Source organism: Bos grunniens, chromosome 2, assembly GCF_055505025.1.
Source record: "Bos grunniens cultivar Pamir isolate PY7600 chromosome 2, Bosgru_T2T1.0, whole genome shotgun sequence".
Classification (NCBI taxonomy): Eukaryota; Metazoa; Chordata; class Mammalia; order Artiodactyla; family Bovidae; genus Bos; species Bos grunniens.
The window spans coordinates 123178228-123196930 of NC_141166.1; the positions used below are offsets into that span (position 1 = coordinate 123178228).

At 37.6% G+C, this 18703-nt stretch overlaps 1 protein-coding gene and 1 non-coding gene across 3 annotated transcripts in view; both read right to left on the reverse strand.

Annotated features, from left to right (window-relative positions):
- Window positions 1-1561: 1561 nt before the first annotated feature.
- On the reverse strand, window positions 1562-1668 carry LOC147378691 (U6 spliceosomal RNA). Its single transcript, XR_015154050.1, has one exon. It is a non-coding gene; the product is annotated as a U6 spliceosomal RNA (small nuclear RNA).
- A 5870-nt stretch (window positions 1669-7538) lies between these two features.
- FRZB (frizzled related protein) overlaps window positions 7539-18703 on the reverse strand; it is a 34941-nt gene continuing 23776 nt past the window's right edge. The window contains exons 3-6 of one of the 2 annotated variants that reach the window (XM_086361509.1): window positions 16130-16195; window positions 12185-12389; window positions 11732-11795; window positions 7539-8787 (exon numbers count right to left, since the gene is read on the reverse strand). In XM_086361509.1, coding sequence (XP_086217635.1) covers window positions 8671-8787; window positions 11732-11795; window positions 12185-12389; window positions 16130-16195 — 452 coding nt within the window. In that variant the 3' untranslated portion in view covers window positions 7539-8670. Of the gene's footprint in view, window positions 8788-11731; window positions 11796-12184; window positions 13283-16129; window positions 16196-18703 lie in introns of both variants that reach the window. The other variant, XR_015148682.1, reaches the window with a different exon arrangement.

The window sequence follows — 18703 nt, forward strand, 5'->3', positions numbered from 1 at the left end:
CATCTTTGTCCAGTTTTGGTATCAGGGTGATGGTGGCCTTGTAGAATGAGTTTGGAAGTGTTCCTTCCTCTGCAATTTTTTGAAAGAATTTTAGAAGGATAGGCATTAGCTCTTCTCTAAATATTTGATAGAATTCTCCTGTGAAGCCATCTGGTCCTGGGCTTTTGTTTTTTGGGGAGATTTTTTATCACAACTTCAATTTCAGTGCTTGTAATTGGGTTGTTCATAATTTTTGTTTCTTCCTGGTTCAGTCTTGGAAGATAGAACTTTTCTAAGCATCTGTCCATTTCTTCCAGGTCATCCATTTTATTGCCATATAGGTGTTCATAATAGTCTCTTATAATCCTTTGTATTTCTGCACTGTCTGTTGTAACCTCTCCTTTTTCATTTCTAATGTCGTTGATTTGATTCTTCCCTCTTTTTTTTCTTGATGAGTCTGGCTAAAGGCTTGTCAATTTCATTTATCTTCTCGAAGATCCAGCTTTTAGTTTACTATCTTTACTATTGTTTCTTTCATTTCTTTTTCATTTATTTCTGCTTGGATCTTAATGATTTCTTTCCTTCTCCTAATTTGTTTTTGTTTTTGTTGTTGTTGTTGTTCTGCTTTTCCCAGTTGTTTTAGGTATAAAGTTAGGTTGTCTATTCGATGTTTCTCTTATTTCTTGAGGTAGGATTGTATTGCTATAAACTTCCCTCTTAGAACTGCTTTTGCTGCATCCCATAGGTTTTGAGTTGTCATTTTTTTCATTGTCATTTGTTTCTAGAAATTTTTTTTGATTTCCCTTTTAATTTCTTCAGTCACCTGTTGGTTATTTAGAAATGTGTTGTTTAATCTCCATGTGTTTGTGTTTCTTACAGGTTTTTTTTCTTGTAATTGATATCTAGTCTCATAGCATTGATGGACTTCCCTGGTGGCTCAGACGGTAAAGCGTCTGTCTACAATGCGGGAGACCTGGGTTCCATCACTGGGTCGGGAAGATCTGCTGGAGAAGGAAATGGCAATCCACTCCAGTACTATCGCCTGGAAAATCCCATGGACAGAGGAGCCTGGTAGGCTAAACAGTCCATGGGGTCGCAAAGAATCAGACACGACTGAGCGACTTCACTTTCACTTTCACTCATAGCTTTGTGGTCAGAGAAGATGCTTGATATGATTTCAATTTTCTTAAATTTACTGAGGTTTGATTTGTGACCCAAGATGGGGTCTATCCTGGAGAATATTCCATGTACACTTGAGAAGAAAGTGTATTCTTCTGCATTTGGATGGAATGTCCTGAAGCTATGAATGAAATCCATCTCATCTAATGTGTCATTTAACATTTGTGTTGCCTTATGAATTTTCTGTTTTGATGATCTGTCCACTGGTGTGAGTGGGGTGGTAAAGTCTCTTACTACTATTGTGTTACTGTCAATTTCTCCTTTTACATCTGTTAGTGTTTGTCTTATGTATGGAGTTGCTCCTCTGTTGGGGGCATAGATATTTACAATTGTTATGTCTTCCTCTTGGATTGATCCCTTGATCGTTATGTAGTGTCCTTCCTTATCTCTTGTAATATTCTTTAAAAATATGGACCGCTTCATGAACTTGCATGTTATCCTTGCCCAGGGGCCATGCTAATCTTCTCTGTATTGTTCCAATTTTAGTATATATGCTGCCCATCCAAGCACAAGCCTGAGGAATTTTTAAGGCCACCTAATTTCCAGAGATAAAAAATCAATTGTCCAAGAGGGTGGGCCTGTTTACACGGATCAGAATCACCATCCTCTGTGTTTTAGGGGGAGGATCTGCATCAACATGGCTGTGGTGATGCTAGTCAGGGGCCAGGGCTGCAGCCTCTGTGGAGCCCTGGGTTCTCAGCAGTCTAGGCCTGTCCTCTCTGGACGCTTTGTGCACCCGTTGCCTCATCATATTCCCATTTTTGTTTGCGAGCCTGTCCATATCACTGGAAGAATCATTAAATGACTTCCAGCATACTCTTTTTGAATTGCAGAAATAATAAACCACTTTTTAAAAATGGTTTAAGTTTGGTTTTATCTGGACTAGACAAGGATGATTGCTCTCAAGTTTAGAATGCTACAAAAATCTTGTCTGCCTTCTATTGAAAATTCTTTAAAAAAGCATAAGTTGCACAAATTCAGAAATGAACTTGGGGTTCTTCTATATTTATATGAACAAACTGTATTTCAGTTGTCAAGTGGCTTAGGATCTTTGCTATTCATTTATTTGTGGCAGATTAAACTAGTCGCCGGAGTATATATTCTATGGTTAAATTAACCTGAACTAGGTTAATTACAGTAGCAATTGAACCTCCATCCGATACCTTGCAGATTGGACCTTGGTGTGACCATATTCCACTGTAAGCTACGGCTTACCAAACACAAACTTCTGACTGGGAGCAGTTTCAGAATCAATTTAAATTCAAATAAAAAGGCACTCCAGTGAGAGGCACATTAAGATGTTTAAATTATGGGGCATGTGGGATTCATCAAGCAAGGGAAGCTGTTGTAAATCAAGCTTATGGTGAATGGGTTAAACACACAAGGGGGTTTTAATGCATGAGCAACACTTCCTAGTATCTTTTTCTAGTTTGAGCAACTTAAATGGAAATGTTAAGGAAATAGCAAGGAGTAAGTAAGGTTTATACCAACTACCAACCATCATATTTATAGTTTTTCACTATTACTGTCACACCAGCTTTAAAAATAAGGAATAATTAGCCCTAGAAACACATTTCAATACATGGAACTAGAATGAACTGGAGGGAGGGCCGGAGAGAAATGAGACCGGCAGTTTGAGGGACTTTTAAAAAGAATTGCCCTTTGTTCTTGCTTCTTTTGTAGATTCTGCCATTTTGTATTATATGTGGATTTTCCCTGCTGGATTATCCTATTCCACTTCTTACCTTCATTTCCTAGCCCTAAGCCTTGCAACAAAATCTGTGTTTGTTGAATGGGTGTGCAGTGAACGAAGTGGCACCCTCGGTCTGGATATCTGAGCACTCATTCATGCAGGACTTTATTCCTAAAGAATGTGCCTTTGCAGGAACAACAACAAAAAAATATTATTGGATGGTCAAATGGATCCTATGAATAACTGTTTAAAGCCAGGAGACAGACACCTCCCTTTCATGGCTCTCCCCTTTCACTCCTCTTTTCTTTATGCTAGGTACTATGTATTCTCTGGCAGCTTCTAGGGCCTCTTTCAGCCCTAGCTACTTAATTAATACTAAGGATATATTAGTTAGTACTTAATTAATATTAGTTATTAATACTAATTAATATATTAGTTAGTACTTAATACTAAGGATATATTTCCTAAGCCCTTGCATTTTAAGCAGATTCCTAAAGAGAATAATGTTCAACACATAAACCGAACTTCTAATGGTAAAATTTTAAGCAAAGTTCTCCTTAAGCACAAATCTAACTTTTCTTAGTAGTTAATTTCTCTATGCTACCAAAACCATCTATTTAATTAAATCCAACAAATGATGGAATAATTCCCACTAGGTGGGGAGCATTTGATTAGATCCACAAAGACAGGCAAACTATAGCCCAAAGGCTAAATCCAGCCTACCTCCTGTCTTTGTAAATAAAGTTTTATTGGAACAGAGCTCACTCATGTATGTAATGTTAGTGTTTGCTTTTGAACCTCAGTAGCAGAGCTTGCAACAGAGACTACATGACCCACAAAGTCTTAAGTATTTACCATGAAACTCCTGGGTTAGCTTGTTCCCTTTTTAGCTGGCTCTTGGGTTATCTTCTATTTTTCCAGTATGTACTAGTCCAAGTCCTTGTGAGTTATCCTTATTTCCAAGTTTCAATAAAAGCTGCCTCTGTTTTGAGAACCCTCAGTGTGTAGCCTGGAATGCAGAGACTGCACTTTTGAAACATAAACACTTTGTCTTGATATAATTTTAGTATTTCTGGAACTCCCCAGGAAACAAAAAACACCAAGAAGCTCCTCTGACAGAATTCAGCTCATACTGAGAACACGTATCTTTGCCAGAGGTCTCCCCTTGCTCACCTAAACCATGAACAAGAACTTTTTTGGAGAGCCAAACTTTTACCAATAATTAAGAGAAAACTGTTTGACCTGCTTTGTCCCTTGATGTGAAGTAATTTCTTACTTCATGCTTGTAATGGACAATAGTAAAGTATAAAAGCCCAATTCCACTTTAGCATTGAAAGATTAAGTGAATTAGTTTAGAAGCTGACATCTCCATTGGGATAACCAGCACAAAGATAGAAGTTTTCTATAGGTTTACCGTCCTCTGTATTTAAAAGTGATTGAAAAAGTATTTTGGTTGGTTTCCAAAATTAATCATGTTTGAAATACCAGTGATAACATTTGTAGAATTGAGTACTATGTTATTTTTACAAAATCTTATCTTTTAAAAAACTGAGTAAGTATTCATCTTGTCTCCTGATCATGTTACTTTCTAAGCACATCTGCCTGGCTGGAGGGGGAAAAAGAAGACCATTTCAATTCTCTTCAACTTGAGGATGAGTTGCAGGGGGTGGGGGCGAGGTTTGAGTCTGGCATCTTAAAGATGGAGGAGAGAGCAGGGCAGGGGATAGGATCTCTTGGAAGCCACTTTTCTTCTCTGGTTAAGCACTCGGGAGAGCCCTGTTTGAGGACTGAGTACCTCACAGAGAGTATTCAGAAGTAAAAGGTGAAACAGTTCTGACACTTCCCATGCTCTAGGCACTGCCCAACAGGCTCCAGCCAGCTCAGCTCACCTGATCTTAGAACGTGGAGCGTGCACTAAACAGCCAGTCAGTTACAAAGACAGAATTTGAATCCAGCTGCCCTAGCAAACCTCTTTTCAAGGTATGGTAAGGGGGCCATTTTGAATGACGCAGTGTCTCCAAGGAGAAAGCAGCGTGGGCAGCTCTAGCTCCAGGCTGATGGCTCTGGGTGTTTACAGCGTCAGGAAGCACATTTCTTTTTGTTTCTAACTGGAGGGTAATTGCTTTACGACACTGTGTCAGTCTCTGCCACGCGTGCGTGCTCAGCCACTTCGGTCGTGTCCGACTCTCTGTGATCCTATGGACCACAGTCTGCCAGGCTCCTCTGTCCGTGGGACTCTCCAGGCTAGAAGACTGGGGTGTGTTGCCATGCCCTCCTCCAGGGGTTCTTCCCAACCCAGGGATCAAACCTGTGTACCTCATGTCTCCTTCATTGGCAGGTGGGTTCTTTACCACTGGGCCACCTGGCAAGCCCGTTTCTCCCATACACCAACATAAATCAGCCATTACACGGGTTCCCCCACCGCCACCCCACCCACCTAGGTGGTCACAGAGCACCGGATCTGAGCTCCCTGCATCACACAGCTAATTCCCACTGGCTATCACTTTTACATATGGTAATAAGTATGTTTCAGTGTTACTCTTTATTTTTTTTTATTAGCAATTGCAATGGTGAAAAACATATAACTGGGGAATAAGAATAAGATGGTCTGAGCCCCAGCTCTGCTACTTACATAACTCTGAAGTTCTAAATTCTTGCTTTCTCTGTAAAATGGAAATAACAATTCCTCCTTCAAAGATTTGCAAGGATTACGTGAGGTAATATACATGCCAGTGTTGTGTAGAGTGCTCGAGCCACTACCAGGCATTATTACCCTAAAGAGGAAAATTATCAAAAGTAAAACTATACTGTTTTTGGTAATATTAGTACAGCTGGCAACCATATTTTAAAATCCTATCGGTTGGATTTCAATAACAGTATTAGAAATCTCTGCTTTACCTCATTTTCACCCAGGTTTCTGAAAGTTTTTATGATTAAAATATTAAAATTCTGTCTAAATAAATACCACTCTTGAAATACTTTTCAGTAATTTTACTTGTTGAAAGATAATAGCAAATAATGTCTTGCAGAAGACAGTAAGTAGTGCTATTTACTCGCAGTGATTATAATTTTTGTATTTGCTTTCTTAATCTATAGCAGATGTGGAATGACATGGCTTTGTCCCACCCCACCCCCAAATGCTCAGTACAACATATGGCACTGAATCAGATTACACTCTGGTTGAGACACAGTGAAATACTCACATATCCATGAAGAGAATCCAAGTTTGCTGTTATCTTAATTTTGTTAGTTTATTCAGCCTGCATCTAAAACATCATTTTGATGTTATTATTTGGCTAGGAAAACCAAAATCCTAAAGGTGAACAAGATTTTCCAAAGAAGTATTATATTAAATTTGTAAATCTCAAGGTTACTGACAAGGAAACGTGTGTATTAAAATTTTAGTGGCTTTGAAAGTTAATACCTGTCAGAAAAGCCCATGGAGGGGCATTAATTAAATGTATTTCTGATACGGCAATTAGAGAGTAGAAATGATTTTGCAATCTGATTAGAAATGTGACCATTAAGATAAAAAATCATGACACCTTCAAAAGAGGCCTATCCATAATTTATTAATGGAGACATTGCAACTACCAAACTGCAAAAGCAAATGTGTTTTATTCTTGGACCTTATACCATTAAAAACCGTAACTGGCAGAGCCCCACACTGATGAGCCAAATGGAAAGTGGAAAAAAAACACTGCTGAATCCTAAATTCTGGTCCTCTTTTGCTTATAAATATCATACTTGTATATGTATTGAGCATAAATTGTATCAAATCTCTACACAAATATTATTTCCTTCTCCCCAGAAAAAGAAAACTGAAGGAGCTGGAAACATCTGTGGCTTTCACTGAACATCAAAAGATTTTGCTACTTAAATTCCTCTTCCTAAGGTTTGGAAGAGCTGATGACATTCTGCGGATCTGAGAAACCAATTCCTTTGAATCTCCTGCAGTGATTGCTTGCCCTTCTCCCCATCGGTAACATGAAAAAGGCAGGAGACAAACAGCAGAATGCAGAAGCGTTGTTTTCCAGTCCTCAGTCCTTGAAGCTCAAGTTGAAGTCAGAATGAACACTGAGGTGCAGTACTTCCTCTGCAGGACTTCACTACCATCGATGACACCCAAACTCCCCTTTTTGGGCTACAACATCAGCATCTGGAAACAGATGACCTGTCTTAGCCACCTGAGAATAAAGCCCAACAGGCAGGTGGTGACAATACCTCAAAGCGACCATATGGCAGCTCAAAGACTAGGTGGCCTTGCTGTAGCAAAGGTGAGAACTCCTTCTGGGATCATGGAGAGTGTTGGGGTCTGGGAGTTAGTCAGAAGGCAGGGGCGTTCTCTTCCTTTCCAAAGAGAGTATTTGGATGCACTGTTATCTACTATTTTAGGAAACTTGTTCAGGAATGAATTGCATTCTTGCAGGTTTGTTTTTATAGAAGGAAACAAAACCATTTGCTTCCTAAGTGTTTCCAGCACCCCACAACTTAGAAATTTGGTTCTACTAATACCAACTATATAAACTTAAGAGAATGAGACTTTCAGATTTGGGGCACAGGCTCTAAAGAACCCTACTGGAGGAAGAAGTAAGAGCATCATTTCTTCCCCATGGTCCCTGCGGGATCCCACTGCACCTTGGGTAATGAGAGTGAGCATTTGTTTCAAAAGTCAGAATCACCTCTCTCCTGACAACCATAATTCCTTTTATTAAGCATATTTTACTGAGCATTAAACAGCACAAATCCAAATGATAAAGTGCAGGCCAGTGCACAGGCCTGTCATTCAGTTCAGCTTGAGTGTGAGTGTATGGGGACACACACACATTAATACACACACCCAGAATCTTGCACATTTTACCATCTTTTGACTATAGCATTTTATAGAGCTACATATCTTAAAAATAACAGCCTGGTGCACATGCATATATGCTTGCTTTCCCTGGTCAAATGCAGCAAGGGAGATTTATTTTAAAAGAAGAAAAAAAAGACACCAATGCGTTCATCTAAAAGGAAGCAAATTAAACAGAGCTATGCTGATAACACCTGATGTCTGGTCACAATCCACTGCTCTAATGCTGATCAATATATTCACAGACAAACAAATGTATCGTCAAAAGAAAAATGCTGCTGTTAACACCCCAACAGCTACTAGCTTCAGTTGTGCTTCTCAGTCAGGCAAAATGCTCTATCCCCAGCTCCTAATGCTATTTATTTTGCTTCCTGCCAATCTTGCAAATAATTCATCTCATGTGTCATTTCCTCATAAATGCTTCCTGGTGCTTGATTGCTCTGCCTGTTGGCATTTGATTTCAAACTGTCATTTTACCTTTATAAACATTTAGAACTTTCTAAGCGTGAGGAGAATGCCAAAAGGCATGCAAGAATGAGGCTGTAATTAGATCAGCAAAGTATGCTTTACAGCCTATCTAGCTTTCTCTGTATACCAGAAATCTCTCTTTGCATCCAACATTGCATTCCCAATCTGGGTGCAGAACAGCAAATTAACATTTACTCCAGCAAAGAGGCCCTGGTATCAACATGTTTAATTTATTATTATTGCAAAGAACAGTTTTCCCATGATTAGTGAAATAGAATACATATAATATATTTAAGGATCTGTACTCAGACCACAAAAAAGGGAATGGGGGAAGGAGAAAAGCAGAAAACAAAAGAAAAAATAGAAGTAATATCAGTTACCACCTGATTTTTGTGGCTAAAAAATAGACTATGACGTGCAATAGTGCAATTTTCCTTTGCTAGTCCAGCAATGCAAGTCTTAATAGGAAGTCCACTGAGGATTTTCTGCATTTCAGGATTTAGTTGCGTGCTTGCCGGGAGTTAGAATTCCTGCCAGGCTTCTGACTCTGAGTGGAATCACTATGGCTAGAATCACTTGAATTCAGTCCAAGATGACGGAGCTTCATATCCCACCGCTGTGAAATTTAAAACAGAGAACAGTCACAAGCACATATTACCAGGGCCATCATTTCTATTATTCTAACAACTAGGACTGCAAAATCAGATCTCAAAAGCATTTTACTACTTTTCCAAAAGTATAATCTATATCCCAGGGGTAGCAATGAGGTGGAAGCTATGTAAATGTCCTACTTTAATTTGAAAAACTGGCCACCTATAATATATCAGTAATGGTTTCATATCAAATTTCAAACTTAAAATCTCCATGTCAGTAAATGGTGACACAAATAAACATTGATATCTGTGGGTATTTCCTGAGGTAACGTACACAAGTCTGGTACTTCATGGGTGATCAACAAATATGAGATTTCCATAGAGAATTTGAAGAAAGTGCTATTTTTTATTTTCTTCTCTTGTGACACATAAGAGCACAGCCTTTTAAACCTAAGTGATTTGAGCAGTGAAAAAAATGAAAGTGGGAAGAGAGGATGGGGAATTTTAAAAATATCTTTCCAAGTCACATCTACCAAGTACAACAAAACAGAACACATTTCTGCCCTCATTCTAAGTTTTATAAAGGACCACATCACAAATGGCTTTAATAACTACAATCAAGTTTAGTAATATTTCATATTGACAACTTCAATAATGTTCACATGTAATTTAATAAATTAAAAGGAAGTTATATTATGGATATTATAGGTAGTAAATAAGAATAAGAGTTATATATGAAATTCCTAGTACATAACAAATTCTCAATTTTCAATTACTTTCAGTAATTCTTCATTTTAGCACATTTTTACTCCACAATCTTATTGGGTTTCCACATTTTTTAAAAAAAAGTCTGATTTTCAACTCCCCAAGGCAAGTGAAACATCTTGATTGGAACAACATAAAAGAGACTTAGGTTAATTTTTTTTTTTTTTTGCATGGCAAGACCATAAAAAAAAATTTTATTGCTCTTGATCTATCCCAGAGAGCAAAAAAAAAAAAAAAAAAAAAAATCAGCTGAGAAGGACAATTCTTATTTGGAAAAAAAACAATATCCTCCATAAAATTCTTCTTTACATCCTCAAAATTGACTGGAAAACCACAGTAAGAATTAAAAATTACTCCAGTTATTTCTTCCCATCAGCAACCAGATGAAACTATAAGTGATTTCACAATAATAACTGAGAGCTCCCTGTAGAAACCCATGAAAAAAAAAATGCTTGCCCAACTAAGGAACAGGACCAGCAAGCCATGATGTCCTGTATCTTTACGTGATGATAATTGTTTTGGTACCAAAAGAGAAGCAGCAAGCCATGTTACATGCTTTGCAGCAATGATGCTGAAAGCTTTTCCAACTGGTACAGGAATTTAGGACAAATTCCTACCTGCATTAGCAAGCAGAAAACCGAATTAAAAGGACAGTAAGAGATTCCCACATACTAAAGAAGAGCCATTTTTAACAGACACCAAACAAATTGAAAAGAGACACAAATAGAGAATTCTCATAAGTAAACTTGAAATACATCACACTTTTGACATAATACTGAGGGGAATAAAAGAGCGTATTAGAGGGTTTTTTCTCCCTGCAAAATAATGCCCTCTGTATTTTTGTAGGTCACTTAAACTGAAATGTGTCTGCTGTGTCAAGCGCCAGATGTATAAGATAAACTGCCCAGGGGTGTTTAACTTACCCCATAAATGTTTCCCAAGCCTTCAAACTCACAGAAGGAAGAGGATGTATTATGTCTAGTACAATTCCTACTCTCCCCTCCCCATCCTGCACACGTGCACACACACACACCCTTGCACACACACCCTTTTTGATTCTTTATCCCTCTGAATACTTCCCCCACATTCCTTTTGTTGAAACAGATTTACTTAGTAAAAGGAAATGATACCTTCTGATATATATGGTGGTTTATATGTATAATGATAATAAGGTGGTTTACTGTATTTTTTTTAAATGCATCACTTGCAGAATCTAAGAGTCATTGGTTTTAAAATAAAGCTACATTACTGCTCTAAGAACCTAATTTGGTCAGATCTCTTATATACAGATGACTGTGGCTACACTTTGTACATAGGAACTGGTGTCTATACATTGGGACAATATCCACAGTTTTCTGCTCATGCTTTGTTCTTTCCATCTTCTCTGAGTCACAGAACTGCAATTGTTCAAGGAATCAACATATCCAGCTAAAAAATAAAACAATACCCTATATTTTCCAGCTTCTCTTGCAGCTAGAGATGGACCCAGTCCTAAGTAATACGTGGTTGGGTAGGATGCTTGGAATCTCTTTTTACCTCCTTTTCTTTTTCCCTGAAATGTAGGTATGGTGTAGAGGTGCGGCAGCCATGCTATGACCTCCAGCTAAACTTGATGGTGGAAGCAATATCTTTAAAAATGACAGTATCTTCTAGCTTATTTAAGAATAAGCTAGAAGGAGCCTGGAGCTCTACTGAGAATATGAAGCCACAGGAACAAGGCTGGACTAACTACAGCTAGATTTCCCACTGTGAGAAGTCAGGTATCTGTAGCTAGATCTCTGACACACATACAGAGAATGTGCTCCTTAAATGAAACAGACATTACAAAGTTGGGTTTAAAAAAAAAAAAAAAATATATATATATATATATATTTAATATTCCAAAACCTGACTTTGTAATGTCTGTAATACACACACACACACACACACACATATCAGGGTTTAATATTTTTCATGTAGTTGAAGGTAGTTATTTTGTTTAAATGACAAATGGCTGGCTTTCTACTTTAATTTTCTGCATATCACTTTCAATATAAAATTCAGGCTGGAACTTCCCTGGTGATCCACTGGATAAGAATCTACCTTCCAATGCAGGTTTGATCCCTACTCAAGCAACTAAGATCCCCATTAGGCAACTAAGACCCAATGCAGCCAAATAAACAAATAAATAAATTACAATAATAAAATAAAATTTAGGCTTACCTTAACTTTTTTACCAAGTCGATCCTTCCATTTCTCAGCAATAGAACCTTCCACCAACAGTAATCTGTATTTTAAAGAAGCAGTCATTTTTGAAAAATTAAAACATATTACTGAAAAATACAAGGAATCATTGTCAAGAAACACATACTGTTTATACTAGAAAGGGACAGCCATGTTTTAGAACAGTAATTCTCAACTATTGGGAGTCATGGACCTGTTTAAGAACAAACAAAATTATGATCCCTCTCCCCAGAAAAATGCACACCTAGAAATTTCCCACATATACTTTCCTATCTAATACATGAATTGAAGGCTCCAACTAAAACTGATCTTTTAATTCCCCAGAAGGTAGACAGATCCCAAAGAGCAACCTCCAGAGTCAGATCTCTATAGAAATGCAGTAAGAATAGGATGTGCATAGAAATTATTCTGAATTCTTAAGGAGTGAATTACCTGGAGCGCTCTTCATCTTCGTAGCCCATGATGAGATACTCCTCATTAACGTTAAGTGGAGGACACAGGCAGCCAGAGCTGGTATAAAGGTTCACAGTTTCCCTTGGAATGTTTACCAGAGAAGCCTTTAAAATCTCCTTCACCTCCACTACTGCAGTCACATCATGACACTTGGTCTTTATTTCTTTAACTTTAGCCCGAATGACTGGATAAAAAAACAATAAAGCCGATATGGCAATATGACACACTATAGGTGCCCCAGTCAAAAAAGACAAGTAGACTTCTTTCTAGTCAATTCGTATCCATTTGATGTTCAATGAATGGAGAGAAAAAATAAAGCAGATATAGTCTCCTTAGACAGTAGTGAGTAACACACTCTACAGCACACCTGCCCCCTTAATATTCACCCCGATCCCCTGCAAATTTGCATGTACATTTATATTTGTGTGTGTATTTCATGAGAACTGTTTAGATATGTACAGTTTCAATTGTGCCAAGAGGAATTTAAACCATGTTAGTTTCACTATATGTAAAGACCCACCACCTAAATATGCTTCGTTTCACTGTCGGCATTTTTTCCATCAGGTCTATTAATAGATTTTCTAACCAGTTAGGGTTTTCTTTAGTGTCATAAAGCTGTCCTGTTCTATGATGTTCTCAGGCTAGTTCTGCAATCTTTCCACCCTTTCATCTTAGCTCACTGTTCAGACATCAGCTCCTTTCTTCCTTTGTTTCAGTACAGACTATCTTTCATACTCTTGTTTATGTATACAGCATTTTCTGCTTGAATAAAAACTGTCCCACTCATGTGCTATGAAATATGGTCTAACACATCAATTGCATTAATCTACTGTCTCAGTGGGTATTCTGGCAGCCAGTTTATCTCTTAACGTTGGGCTTGACTTCTCAAAATAAAGACAAAACTGCTTTAAAAAGAATATATTCAGTTGCAAATTCAAAACATTTGACTCAGAATCTAGAAAGTACTGTTTTGCTTCTTTTCTGTATTTCTCTCCTTTGGAAGAGCCAAATTCTTTAGATTCCTACTTCGGGTAAATGAGCTTTTTACTTTTTTTCCTAAGGGGATTTTGAAAAGGCCTAGGAAGAAGCAAAAAATGTCAATTAGTAAGAAGCCAACAGCTTTTGCCCAGGCAGCCTCATTGCTCTAGTTCAATATCCATGGACTTTATACAGAAGAAAACACAACATATCCAAATGAATGTACTTTTTAAAAGCCTCTTAGGCACATATCTGCCAACCACTTTCATCTGAGTTCCTTCCCACATATTTTAGGGGTTTTGGACTACAAAGGAAAAAGTAATCCATGAAAATATAAAGCCAGCTAATAAACCATTGCCCTCCATCAATGCCCCAATTCCATACAGAAATTTATTCAATAACATTCCACCAGTACAACACACATACAATAAGAATTAAGCTACTAATTCTAAAAACTTTAGAACAAAACCTCAATTTTGCTTCACAGGTATTTCAATCTTCAGAGAATTAGTTGTCTCAAGTATGAGGGCTTATAGCAAACAAAATGTAACTGCCAGCCTCTCTGCTTGGTGTGATTTCTGAGTGAAGGGGTCTTTTTTTATGAGTGTTCTATTCTTATTTTAACAAAAGATAAGGTTGCCCTTTTTGAAATGTCATTTGGGAGAACCAGATGATAGATTCACAGCCCCGGCTAGCACACATTTTTGTGTGTCCTGGCTTATGTGAATGTGCTTCATAGCATTCATCAGCTATTAGAGATTAGTGAGCTGTGCAAACGTTCTCAAACTAATGATTTATTTACCCAGTGCGTCTACTATTTTCATTAGAAATTTTTAGCACATGTACCCACTCCAAAGTAAATACCTCTCTACAAGGCTTACTTTATTATTCAAGTAATTTTGTCAAAGCTCAAGAGCTTTTACCTGAATTAATCTGAATGAAGCAGAGGTTTCATCTGAATTATCAATTTGCTCCCACCTCCAGTTTGTTTTCTCAATAGACACATGTAGATATTTAAGAAAGATAAAGATCAACATATTTTAAAGTTTAAAATATATTTTCAGGAGTTTTCCTTCTCTTTTATAATTTTAGTGCCTGTCTTCCTCAAAGAAGCTCTGAGTAAGACTTAGAGAAGTGAAAATTCTTAAATTATGGGAAATCTGGTTATTGTTTAACCATGAGAAAGAAATTATCTTTTTTCCACTACCTGTGATCTGTATCCTATTTCTGTTATAATACTCACTCGGCTACCTTGTTGGAAGATTTTCTCTTCCTATGACTTGTAACCATTAGTAACCATTTTATCTTTTAACAAAAATAGTAACACTAACCATTGCAGCTCTAAGACTGGATAAAGTAAAAATTAATAATAAGTAAAACAAATACAAACTAAGTAAAATTTCCCAATATAAAATTTTTCATGTTTTTGTCTTTAACACAACTCTTCATTAACTTAAAAGTTCATATAGCATTTTTCAATCTTACAAAGTTAATCTAAAAATTAAAAGTTTCCTTTCCTTGTTATATTTCACATCAATTTATAGAGGATAGAATCCTCAGATCAGCAGCCAGGCATCTGATTTCTTACATTTCCACCTTAGAAAGTGTGTCTACCATTGGCTAAGAGAAACTATAGATTCCTCTAAAGATAATTAGTAAACAAAAAATAAAAATTGAATCCATTGAAGAAAAATTTGAGGAACTAGGTATATTTATTTTAAAGAGATTTAACTACACTGAATTTTTTACTTGATATCTTTCAATATACAGTATTTTCAAAGATATCAAAGGTTACTCTTACAGAGATTTATCCATTTCTCTCCTTCCAATTCCCAAATAATAGAAAAGGAGGAATAATTCTGTTGTGTGTGTGCTATATTCTCTAAAGTAAACTGAATAATAAAGCCTTCATTTTCGTAATGAAGGCACTTTATAAATCCATTTAATTGCCATGTTTATTCACTTACTCAACACTGACAGTCTTTGGCAGAGATAGTAACATGAACTTTATTAATCTCATAAATGCCAGAGTGGAAGAATCATAATAAAATGCCAACAGAATACAGCAAATACTGATTTGTTGCTTATTGTATCAACTAGAAAACTCTATTAATTGACCCTTCTAAGTATAACAGTGATTGATATTTGTGACTCTGAAGCATTCGAATATCCAAGAGTACATTCTGAATAATTAAAGGAAGGATAACTTAGGTTCAGTAATCACTGATAAAATAGGGATAATAGAACATTTCATGGTGCAGTTGAGAAAATCACCTAAGGCAGTGTATGGAAACCACCTAACACATTACCTGGCACAGAGACAGAAGCTTTTCCTCCTCCAGTTAAATTTGTCAGCTACATTTAGATTGGTAGCTCTTCAGTTAATACTTTGCTTATCAGAACAGCACATGTCTAGGTCAGGCTAGATAACAAAACATTTCCTTGAATACTTTTTCAAAGAACACAACATTTCATTGAATACTAACAAACTCCGTGTTACTTTCCAACTCTGTCAATGTTTACCATGAGATAGAATGTTTGGAAAAATCCAGTTTGACTCTTTTAACCACTCCTTATGCATTGAAGTGCTCAGTTTACCCCCCGAGTGTTGACCCCAATGAGTCACAACCCATGACCCACTACAGCTCCATATCCTTGCCGGCCGATCAAAGAGGGAAGAGCCCCTCTCAACTGCCTGTGTATGTCACTGCATGGTTCTAAGACGCCAGCTGTGCTGCCTGAAACGCATCCCCCAAATCAAGCATTTGTTAAGAATAGTGCCCGCATGAGACATTTCAATTGTTTAGAACAGAGAGATTATGCTCTTAAAAGCTGTCCTTGTTTGTTTTTAAGCCTTATTCATAAGTTGTTCTATCAATCTACACATACACACAAACCCCTTTTGGAACCTAGCAGTTCGTAAGTCGATCACAGGGTTATCCTTACCGTAGTTGTAATTGTTTCGGAAATAGGTCTTCTGTGTAGCTCTGACTGGTTTACATTTGCAGCGTTCTAAAAAACATAACATTTTATCTATTATGAGCAAAAGTTCAACATTAGCTCTCTTTTGTTTATGCACATTTTTTGGTAAGATCAGACCCAAATCTAGTAGCAAAGGAAGCTCATATTCTTTTGTCTGGTCCTTTTCTCCTGAAACTACATTCACATTTGTTCTGTCTACAGAGCTGCCTATTCAATGTCAAAGGTCCCAATCCTGAGGAAACCCTGTTCACCACCATGCATGAAGAGAGCATGCCCCCAGAACCCTGAAAGAGACACACTCAGCGCTTCAGGCAGCTGAATGAGTGCCACCCGAGAGGCAAGTCATGCTTAAGCTCAGTAACTAGTTACCCCTGCTCAAGGCCACCTGCCCTCACAGACATTTTACAGACTATGCAACGCACCTCCAAATATTAGCTTTTGGATCTAAAATCAACACAATAAGATAAGCACATATTATTATAACCCAGTGGACTTTTTCAAGTTCTTAAGAGGCATGACCTCCTTCTTTTTTGGATCTAATTTTTTTAAATTTGAATTGAAGTATACATGATTTACATTATTATAATAGTTTCAGGTGTACAACAGAGTGATTCTCATGAGCACTTTCTATAGGCAGAATAACTGGTATTAAACTCAATGGTAGTTTTATGTTTACAGGAGGAAGTTACTGTATACATATTTTGAAATAAGATGCTCTGTGTTTTTTAAATATCTGGTGAGTAGTGACCAGAACATTTTCTATCTAATATAATACAACCATATGTAATAAACGTTTTAATTATCTCAAAGTGTTTCATATATAGGATAAATCATTTAACATCTTAGAGAGTAGATTACTACATTGTTTATGATAGATTACTTGGCTAAGAAATACACCTCATGTATACATCATAACCATAATAAAATCTTAGTCATTAAAGTGAACATAAAAATTGAAAATAATACACAATTACCTGAGAAAGCATTTGTTTATGTAAAGATTTCTGGGCACATGAATCACAGAAAAGAAGCCAACAAAAATTTTTTTGTTTAAAAGTGTTTTATGTTAGCATGGAGACCAGTAAAAAGCAGAAGTTTTTGTTGACAATTTGACATTTTTTTTTTTTATTTTAAACTTTACATAATTGTATTAGTTTTGCCAAATATCAAAATGAATCCGCCACAGGTATACATGTGTTCTCCATCCTGAACCCTCCTCCCTCCTCCCTCCCCATACCATCCCTCTGGGTGTTTTCTAAGTGTGTGTGTGTCTGTGTGTGTGTTAGTGACTCAGTCACATCCAACTTTTTGTGACCCTAGGACTGTAGCCCCACCAGGCTCCTCTGTCCATGGGATTCTTCAGGCAAGAATACTGGAGTGTGTGGCCATTCCCTTCTCCAGGGGATCTTCGTGATTCAGGGATCGGACCCATGTCTCCTACACTGCAGGCAGATTCTTTACCATCTGAGCCACCAGGGAAGCCCTTCCTTATCATAAATGTTATTTCCAGCTGAACTCACGGATAATGTGCTTTGAAGTAGCAGTCCTTAGGAGAACAGCACCTCACTACCCTCTTTTCAGCTCTGCTGCTACTGCTGCTAAATCGATTCAGTCGTGTCCGACTCTATTCGACCCCAAAAACGGCAGCCCACCAGGCTCCCCCGTCCCTGGGATTCTCCAGGCAAGAACACTGGAGTGGGTTGCCATTTCCTCCTCCAATGCATGAAAGTGAAAAGTGAAAGTGAAGTCGCTCAGTCATGTCCGACTCTTCGCAACCCCATGGACTGCAGCCTACCAGGCTCCTCTGTCCATGGGATTTTCCAGGCAAGAGTACTGGAGTGGGGTGCCATTGCCTTCTCCACTTTTCAGCTCTAGAGATAAGCATCTCTCCTGGGGACAAGCACGGGTCTCCAAAGCAGGAGCAGCAGCTCCGCTGTTCTCACCCAGGAGAGAGCTGAGGGTGTCCTCAGAGCTACACACAGCAGCGCTCTGATTCTGCAGATAATTTTTAACACTGTTTATGTGGAATAACGATCTCAATAGACAATAGGTCATATCAGTGCTGGTTGCTATTTGAAGAAGATTCCTCAAAAAATGACGTTTTTATTAACAAAGCCTTTGTATTCCCATTTAAAACAAACTGAAAAGTTATCTAGTTCTACCGTACAGTTGCTTTCTTTTGTACCAAAATGTTACATATTTTTAAAAGAGGGATTCTTAAGATGAGACTATTTCCAAAGAAATAAATGCTATGGTCTTTGACTTACAAATTATCCTCACCTACATATAGATATGGATTTGTGCTTTTCTATCTCTTTAAAAATAGATACTACTCACTAAAAATAGTGAGAAGGAGAAGATTGGAGAAGGCAATGACACCCTACTCCAGTACTCTTGCCTGGAAAATCCCATGGACGGAGGAGCCTGGTAGGCTGCAGTCCACGGGGTCGCTAAGAATCGGACACGATTCAGCGACTTCACTTTCACTTTTTGCTTTCGTGCACTGGAGGAGGAAATGGCAACCCATTCCAGTGCTCT